Source organism: Argiope bruennichi, chromosome 11 (assembly GCF_947563725.1).
Source record: "Argiope bruennichi chromosome 11, qqArgBrue1.1, whole genome shotgun sequence".
Lineage (NCBI taxonomy): Eukaryota > Metazoa > Arthropoda > Arachnida > Araneae > Araneidae > Argiope > Argiope bruennichi.
Window position 1 is genome coordinate 5095926 of NC_079161.1, and position 10605 is coordinate 5106530.

Here is a 10605-nt window from a genome sequence, read left to right on the forward strand (position 1 = left end):
CTACAGACATATTTGCTTTAACTGCGTTAGAAAATAACTTGATTTTGAGGATTGTTTCGACATTTAAATTCTAGCATTTGTCATTCTCTGATGTAATGGGAATGATTTCTATGTCGCTGAGTGAGGATCCTGGCATATAATGCACCTCGACATTGACCATTATGTGTTTTATCACATATGTGGCAGATTTGTTTGTTGCAAATTCTAGTTGGAAATTATGACGTTTCATACATTGTCTTGGTTTATCTATAAACTTCTGGATTATCTGGTTTGTAAATCAAGTCTTAATGGATGCTGGTTAAATGGTGCCGAATATTGTAATGAGAACATGGGAAGAATCTCGAGTCCAATTAGATTTAACAAACTTTCTCATTTCAATATCGTTATTCCGTGTTCATTCCACAGCCAATTCTTCAAGTGGAGATTGAGCGGAAATATCAAATACCAGGAATTTGTTAGACAAATTTCTCTAAATGACACTGGTCGAAATGGAGGCATCAAGGATTTTATCCAAATTTAAGAGTTGGGACAAGAGGTCCCATGTGGCGAAAATAATCTCTCCTTGTCTTATGTATTTCATATTCCAAATATTACTGTGCCAGTTGATGTATTGTTTAATGTAGGCTGGGATAAAAAAATGAGTTTATACGAAGGATCTTGGATGATACATCTCTATTGTGCACGATTTTGTTTATTTCTTGTTATTGTGTTTGGCAAATTCGAATAATAAGTTCATAGTGGATTTTCCACTTTCAAAGGAGTTTACATTAGAAGTAGGATGCATTTTAATGCTAGTCGAAGCCTGCACTGTTGTAGTTACATTTTCCAAGGAAGAGTCCGAAACAGTAAAGTTCGAGTGACTCAGTTTAATACAGTGCGGACTTTGCAGCATTTGAATAGAATATATAAATATACAAGAAATCAGTGCAGATAAGCTTACCTAATGTCCAAAAAATTAAAAAAACGAGAGAAACAAGATTAATTGGAAAAATTAAACCTTTGAGAGTTCACAGCAAAAAACCGACACAAAACAAACTTTGAAATCCTGTCAGTTCAATTTACTCAACGTAATTTCTAACAATTCGTCAGAAATGTCACTTGTCTGATCATGACACTAACCAACAAATGTTTTGGTTAGATGTTATTCTATGCTTCATTCCATATACCTTTATTTAGAGCAGATAAGCTGGTTGATGAATATATCCTATCTACATTTATCCACATAATATTTTATATTTATAAATATTTTAATAATTAAATGAAACAGATAAGAATCTGTCCAATTATACTTGAAAAAGTGTAGATTCAATTTTATATTTTTAATTCATAGTTTTTTGTTTGTTTTACAAATTTATTTGACAATTAAGCTAATATTTTTAATTGACGCTTGCCCCCCCCCTTCATCTCTGCAGCCCTAAACAACTGCCTAGTCCGCATAACCAGAAATCAACCACTGAAAAAACAGACAAAGAAAAATAAAGTTCTCTTTTTTAAAAAAAAATTATTATCATCAAAATTAAGATATAAAATAGATAATACTACAGAATGTAAACTTAGTAATGTCTTTAACAAGAAAACTTACCCTTTGCTGTTTGGGCTTTATTCGGGCAGAAAGACACGTAGAATCTTCAGAAATATTACCATTGTGTCTTATTGGATAATTGAACAAATATAAATTTTCACTCAAAGATTTAGTGAGCTGTACAACAGACTGAAATGAAAAGTGCAAGTCATTTATCAATAATTAAAAAAAAAAAATTCACTATTAAAGTATTTACAGTAAAATCTTAGTTATAAATCATTCACTTTTCATGAAGAAATTAGTAAACAATAGAAGAACAATTATGATTGCAATTTCAAAACAAGCCAGTTTTCCATGTAAATATCCGCAAATTGCATATTACAGCAATTTATATCAAAGAGATTATTTATTTTATCATTTTAATTCATAAATCGATCTGAACTGCCATATCATAATTACTTAGGGGAAAGGTCCATCCTTAGGTAACAGCGACTGAGGATAAGTTGTAATGCATACATTAATAATTTACAATTACAATTTCAAGACAAAGAGTAAGTCAAACCATGATTATATAAAACTACATTAGATTTCTTTAATACTACATGATTTTCTATTCAATATAAATATAAAAAATTCAGAAAGCTGTTTGGAAATACAAGGCCACATGTTTGGACAAACTTAAGATAATTCTACAGAAATCAATCATGTATATTATAAAAAACATGTGGCTCATGATAAATATCTTTTTGGTCTAAAAATTATAAAGGTGTTCCAGAAAATGAACATAATTTGATTGGTTATAACCTTGAACAATTAAAAAACGTCAATTTTATAACAAATTAATGTAAAAATTACTATTATTTTTAAAATGAATTCTGAAATAAATAATAGTCGATTTTAATGTAATTTTTATACAGCAGTGGGGTTGTGTGCTCTCGACTTTTTTGTACACTGACAACAATATGAAATACTTGATGCTTCACAGTGTAAGCACTGAAGCACTTTGAAGTCTTCTATTTTGAAATTTTGTCTTAGTCTGCTAAAAGGGTCTACAATTTTAAAGACAAAACAAGATATCAAATTTTCTTAATGTATGTAATTATGTTTTTGAGTTATTGAATTCAAGTATTAGAATATGCACACAAACAAATGATCAATGTTTAGACAAATTTGGTGAAACATTTTATATATTTCTACAGTTCTAATGATAAAATGATGTACTAAATTTCATCCACCTAACTCATTAGAATTTTGAATTATGTTTACGTCCATGTAGAGATAAGACATGTTAAGTTAGATGTCTTATCTAATTGCCAATGATATGTGATTAAGAATAAAGTTCAACAGTGGCATTCTTTTAAGCAAAGATCCATGTCTTATCTAATTGCCAATAGTATGTGATTAATAAAAAGTACCAGTTTTTCTTTAACCTGTACTTTAAAGTTGTATTCAATCCTAATTACAAACTAAATATAAAAATAACAAGAAATTTCTAATCTTAACAATTGGAAACAAGATAAATAAATAACATTGAAAAAAAAAAAACTAATGTGAAAAACCTCCAGTAACTCATTTTATAAACATTAAAAAATTAGGGGAAAAGGTACCAACTGCTCAATACAAATGGGCAAAATAATATGCTTTCCCCTAATAACTTTAAATCATTACATTATTTAATTTATTAAAACCAATAATGATTATTAAACCTTCATTTAGCTTCAAGAGATGTCTTTGGCATTTTAAACATTACTGGTTGTACTATTATGTTCTATTACTTTTCATCAAACATTTTCAAGAAGATAAAATTACTGACTTTCATGACCTAATAAGCATTCCAAAGATTCGTCTAATATCTTTAGCAGTAAAACAAATATTTGAAAACCAAAAACATAAAGTTTTAAATATAACAATGATAAAGGAGTAACTGAAGTTGTTTAATGATATATAATAATGAAACAATATTATATAATGCAATATCTTTTAAAGAAAAATAGATAATTCATGAATACATTAAGCATTTCATGTGGCCAAATGAATACAAATATAAACTTGAAAATGATGATGCTGAATATATTAATTTTCATCTTGCAAGAGTTTCTGTATGATGATGCTCAACATGATAAAATTCATCTTATCCTAATATTTTTCTGAAATCTAATTGAGCCAGTATTTATTTTAACAACATAATTTTTGTAAGACACTGCAGTTTGAAGCTCATATTGAAGAGTTAACATTAAAGAAATTAGACCTGAGAAATGTAGGAAAGCTATATCCTATACGATTCAGAAGTTAATACAAAGTTTGAATTCAAGTAGATAGAAATCTATTAATTCTAAGGACAGAGACACATTACATTTATTATATGCATTGACATTTTTTTTAATATTTAGGTTATATAGTACCCTAAAAATGATTACAATATCCATTTTTTTTTTTTTTTTTTTTTTTAATTTTGGTGGTTAATATAGCTGAGAGGCCTGATTCCAAATTTCAAATCTATATAGTTTTTAAAGATATCTGAAATTTTCTAATTGCTGTCAGTCTCATATCAAGGGGATGTGGTTAATTCCATTTTTATTTTGAATCAATCTTCCATTCTTACAGTTAGTCAATTATAAAAAGACCAAAATCTGTTTTTATACATTTTCTTTTACTTAGAAGCTTTATATTTTTATGGTTTGTTGTTTCTTATTCATTCATGTGTTGAGAAAAATATCACATATTATACATATATATTGCACTGTGAGAATTAAAGGTCTGAGAATTCAAATTATTTTCTTAGAAAATGTCAAAGTTGATAGCTCAAAAATGTTCACATTCTTTTCATTTCATGTTTAGATGAAAAAATTAAAATTTTACAAAAAGTCAGATCTTTAATTCCATATTAACTTTTGTTGATAATAATTCTAGAAATAAAAATCAGTAAATATAATTAAAAATATTAAATAATTTCTAAAAATCTTAAAGACTGAAAAAAGTTTACTTTGTTTCAAATATTAAAATAATGGCTCTGTTAAACTGATCTGTTACAACAAAATGAATTTAATAATATCGTTTGTAAAAAAGTCATTAATTACTTTTTATATCATTATCTATAATTAAAAAAAACTATTACTACTTAGCCTTAACATTCATCTTTAATATGTGAATTAGAAAATATTTGAATTACATTTCAAAAGTAGGAAATATTTAAATTCAATTTCAGAAATAGAAAATTTTTAAATTCCATCTCAGAATTAATAGACTGAATGTAGTTTCAAGCACACAGAACATGGGAACATTTTTTTATATCCATAAAACATTGTCTTGAAATAACTTATATTAAGCAATATATAATACAAAGCACACATGTGTCAGAGCAAGATTTGAGAGAATAACCATATTTAAAGAATCAAGTGTGTACGTATATATATATATATCTGTATTCAAGGTAATAAAATAAATGTATAGTGGAGCCTGGCTTAACAAATAAAATTTGTTCTTGAATCATACTCGTAATGTGAAACAACTTTTTACATAGGAATGCATATAAAATAAAACAATTTGTCCAATTCTGAAAATAATAATAATAATACTCAAACAAATTTATTTATTTTTATTTAAAATTATTTAAATTATAATCAATGTGGTTTTTTTCTTACAAATTGTCTAAAAATATTTATTTTTGGCTTTATTTCAAAATAATGAAATGACAGAGACACAGCATTACAATTAAATGAATTTGTTGTGACATAACTACTGCCTCATTAGGAGGATACTTCTCAATATGATGCCATAATTTCCCACGATTTCAACATCTGCCTCATTTCATTGGAAGTTTATTGCTCTGTTGAATCTAATATTTCCTCCTCTACAGTTTCTTGTGGTGACACAGAATGCAATTCTGGAACAGAGAGTGACTATGGAACATAGTCACTTGTATAAACCCCTCAAAGTCAGCAATGCTATCTGACCAAAGCTTTTTTCATGTAGATATAATGATTTTCTTCAAGCAATATTGATACAGGTGAATCCAGTATATGCACAGTCATATTTTTTCCTCACCACTCATCCTGTGAAACATTGCTCGCTAAGCAAATCAATTTTTAGGTTTTGTTTTGTTAGCTATAAGAATCACCTGTTATGGAAGGTGCTCTTTAAGCCAGATTTGCCTGAACATTTTCCCCACATCACAATCATGACACTTACTAAAATGTCTTGTATTATTATTATTATTTTTTCATGATTCAATTAACTATATACTTTACAGTTCCAGTTCTACTTTGAAAAAAAAAATACATTTTAATAAAAAGTTCTAAACATAGAACAAGAGAAATAGACATGATCATTGACATGCATTTGACATCAGGATGTCTCCTCATCACTCATTACGTGAAACATCATTTCTTATTTGAGTCACTTTTTTATATTTTTGTTTGTTCATTATGAGAATTATTCATTATGCGAGGTGCTCATTACGTCAGGTTTGATTATATAGAGAAACAAACTGTTTGTATGTGTGTGTCATTTCATGTTAAACCACTGTGGAGATGCCACAACTTTAAGTACTACATAATTAAGTGAAGAATTCTGGGCAATTGAATTATAATGATTTTAATTAATTTTGAATAGTTACATAATAAAAAATATCATAAGATTTTGGGCATGATAATGACTATTTTTAATAAATTGTAACTAAAAAATTACCAATTTTTAATTAATTTTGATTGATTTTAAAGTAAATTCTCTCAATTATTTTTCTATGATGCTTTATATAGATTAAAATTGCTATGTTAAACATTAAACAAATTCATTGAAAGTTGTAGATTGAAATAAATTTTATATAGGGCTACAGGTAATGTTATTCATAACAAAAAGTACTTAAAATCATATCTGCTTTTCTAAATTTATTTCAAGTGAAAAAAAATCAAATATTTTTCCTTAATGTTAGAAAAAATTCCATTTGATGGATACCATTCAAAATTTAATACAGATCCATAATTTAGATGTTAAGATCTTATATCAAATTTCATTCTTTATTCGGACTCAATTTTTTTAACTTTTATGTTCAAATGTACATACAAACAGATAGACTTAATTCACCAACTTTTTTCATGGGGAAGAGAAGGAAGCTCTCAAGATTCGTTAAAATCTTGAAATCGAGCATTATGCCATTGCAAAACTGCCTCTTTGTATAATTCAAAAGTAAAAAAAAAAAAAAAAAAAAAAAAAAAAAAAAAATATGGCATTATACATTTATTGGCATCTATACATTTATTGTGATGCTTTTTAACACAAATATGCTCTTTAAGAAGATATATTCAATCAAAATTGAATAAATAACACACACGAGTTATTAGAATTTCTGCATTTAAAATTTTTTAGAGAAGTTGTGTTTATTAAAATTACCCCCAGGCCACATTTTCATCTCAATGCAGACATTCTTCTTTATGATCTTAAATGAAATTGTACATAATTAGGGCTACAGGAGCTTTGAAAGTCATTTTTCAGACTTTTCAACGTTTATAAATAACTATCTAAAGAATTGTTTTGATTACAAAAAGAGTCCTTCCAATTTATCAACATTTAATTTTTTAAATAATAATTCTTACGCATATAATTTTTTTTTCATTGTTCATGTAACTTTATAATTTATCTCTTTATTCATTTATTATTATGATTTTCAAATTACATTCTTCAAAAAATTTCTGCACTAGAATTTTTCTTTTTTTTAAACAAAGTTTCAATTATAGCTGGGAGCAATAGATGGTATTTTTTCTTTTAAAGATCTACTGGGAGAAGAATACTTAACAAATGTTCATACCGAAATGGGCAAAACTGGACAAACAAAAATAACATTACTTCAAGAAAGGAAAAATCTTTTGAAATAAGAGTAAACAGGGTAAAATTTTCTCAGGTAACCTAGATTTCTATGGTTAATTTCAATCTTCTTAGAAAACAGACACATCAAAAGATTAAATTATTGATGGATTTAGATATTGTAAGCAAAATGAAATAAATAATTAAATTTATACTAAAGAAATATTACTTTGGAATAATTATGTAGTTATTATTCTTAATGATGACTAACAGAGTAAAGTAAAAAATATACACAATCTATAGGTTAGAAAATAATAAAATCAGGACACTTGTTTATTTAGTACCTAGAAAACACGTAAGAACAGGCTTAAGAATATAGTAACTAAGTTAGTAAAACTTTTGTCAATCATTAGAGTTTTTATAATATTGAATCTAGAATTGAATTTTGATTGTACTTGTCTGAAAAACTCAAATTTTGAAGCAATACCGTACATTTAATCTAACCACAAATTTAATTATTTCATTCAATTAAGTTAGCAATTTTTATGGTTCAAAAGTTGATATTGTGTAACTTATTCAATTTCATGGTTTTTCAAAAACCAAGTTCAAACTAAAAAAATATGTCACTGGAGTAATTCTTCTACACTAGAGTAGGCTCTTCAACAATATTGCTAATATCTTCACAATAATAAACAATATCTTATTCTAAAAGATTTAATTAATGCAGAGTGATTTCTTTTTGTATTTTACATAGAGATCAGTTTTCATAACAATTGATTCATTAAAGCATGATATTAGAGACTATAACAATTGTTTTCTTTCAAATATGTGAATTAAAAATTACTATAATTTTAAAATAAACTGTAAACTATAAATTAAAATGAAAAAATCTGTATAAAAATTGCAAAAAAAGAAAAAAAAAAAAAAACCTCTAACAACTAAGTCTAATCTTAGATCTACTTTGAATAGAACTGAAAATCTAATAGCAATTTTAAATCAGTTACACTATAATATCAAATTTCCTCTGAGTTACAAAGAAATAATGAAAATTACCCGAAAGAATGAAAATAATAAGTCGCCAAACAATGTAAAAACATAGTGAAAATAAAATAAAATGAACGATCATACACCAGTACACTGTATTAATTGCTTTTTATAACATGCCTGGAAAAATTATGCATTTCTCGAATATGAATCTTTCGGAATCATCGAATATGAAGCATTAAAGTCAGACATTAAATAATGATATTCTACTTACATCCCACAGCTACAAACACACAATGCAGAAATCAAACTGCAAATAAAAATTCATTATCAAAGTTAATGAAGAAAAATTAAATGATAATTAGTGAATTCTCTACGAAGAATATTTAGGATTTTTTCACTCAATAATCAAATGATAAAAACTCACCTCAAATACAACTTCATCATCGTCAAAAAAAGTATCACCAGCATTCGAATTCATGTTTTTTTCTATCCATTCAAAACATCTTGCATGAATATATATAGCGATATTGATCTTATCTCAAATATTTGCAATTTCTTTAAAAAATATCAAGATTACCTTAATTGAATCATAAGAAAAAAGAATTTAAATACTGTACATATATTCCAACCTACTAAACGGAAGTAAGGACTCATAAAAGTATATACTAGTACAACCTGCTGTGATAGGTGGTGTCCAAGAAAATAGAGATGCATAATCCACGATTTTTTGAATAACAAATAATTTTGCTATTGTTATTTTTAAATATTTGTTCCAAATATCTGTTATTTCAGTATATTATTAATTAAAAATTATTACTTAATATTAAATATAAAATTTATTAATTGTAATTAATACTTAATTTACTAATTTAAGTAACGTGTGATTGAATTAATTTATCTATTTCAGCTTACTTCTTAAATTTGATTTTTTATCAAAATTATTTATTAAATTTCTTTATTGGAATAAACCATTTTCTGAAAAATTTGAATTAATTATATATGTCATTTCTTTAAATTGTTTACTTTAGTTCTATATTCTACGAATAGATGGCGCCAGCAGTAAACGGAATATATGCAAAGTCAAGGCACAAGCAATAAAAAAGGATTCGTATGGAATAGTGCATCATCAAATGCGAATATCGGAAAGTCAAGGTTACTCTCATGAAGTGGAGCGGCGACTTCACACTTTCCAGTAAAGTCACCGCTCCGATAAATTTTTATTTTATCCGAAATTTTTAAAATTGTATACACATTAATATAAAAAATAATTTTAAAAAGAGACGAGTAATCTCTGTATGTTGGGAATCAGAACTCGAACCGAAAACTAGCAAAATGTGTGAAAAAAAAAAAAAAAAACTAGTGGCATTATACCACCACCACACCACGCTTCCTCATATCGTTTGGTGGAGATAGGAATTGTCTTTGGACGACAGATCTCAGTTTAATATTTCAAGGCATATCTATTCTAAAACCACAATAAATTAGATAGAAAGAAGTTTTGAGCATTTGTGAGATGCCGACGTCCATAAATTATTAATTTTGTATACAATTCTTTTTAGTATATTTCTGATATTTGAAATGAAATAAATGAAGTATTCCGATACATTAATTTTATATACTTAAATATAAAAAAATACTTTACAAAAAGACTAGAAACCTCTGGGTGTTGGGACTCAGATTCGAACCCAATTGACTGCAATATGTATTAAAAGAAGCTAGCACGATCATTCCACCACATGCGGCAGCAGGCGCTAAATTACTTTGAGTCCCCCTTCTAGGTAAATCCTAGTTATAATAAGAAAGTAATATGAATTTAACTTATTTTAGCTTTTAATTTTAACTTTTCCCTCTTACTTTTTGGCAATTCCTACATCCTATATATACATCAAATAGATGAAAAAAGTTGCACCTTTTTTATATAATAAAATTGTAAACATAAAAGGATAAAGTTCTATTTAATAACTATTAGAAGAAAATAATGTTATTGACATTCCTTCAAAACTTTGAATTGATATAAACACTGTCAACATCCTTTGACCGAAGGATTGTGTGGTATTTTCTATTAAAAAAGCAGATAATAAAATAGAGAAAATATATTAAATTTTCACTTTTAAGAATTTTTTCAAAATAATACTTAGAAAAATGTTTTAAATAGTTCTTAAAAATATTATCTAGTTTAAATTCTACAAACATTTCACCTTTTCTTCTAAAGAGTCCTGTTCTTAAAAAATTATGATATAAAATATCAAAAAAAAAATTGTGTTTTTAAATAATAGAAGGAATCAAAAATATATTAC

At 26.4% G+C, this 10605-nt stretch overlaps 1 protein-coding gene across 3 annotated transcripts in view; it reads right to left on the bottom strand.

The window, feature by feature from the left end:
- The window catches only part of LOC129957169 (DNA-directed RNA polymerase III subunit RPC5-like), a 48791-nt gene extending 39806 nt beyond the window's left edge, over positions 1-8985 (bottom strand). The window contains exons 1-3 of one of the 3 annotated variants that reach the window (XM_056069357.1): positions 8733-8983; positions 8580-8615; positions 1583-1711 (exon numbers count right to left, since the gene is read on the bottom strand). Coding sequence is in view for 2 of the 3 variants with exons in the window: in XM_056069356.1 (XP_055925331.1) it covers positions 1583-1711; positions 8733-8786 (183 nt within the window). In the remaining variant the exon portion in view is untranslated. Of the gene's footprint in view, positions 1-1582; positions 1712-8579; positions 8616-8732 lie in introns of all 3 variants that reach the window. The other 2 variants (XM_056069356.1, XM_056069355.1) reach the window with 2 other exon arrangements.
- Positions 8986-10605: the final 1620 nt, after the last annotated feature.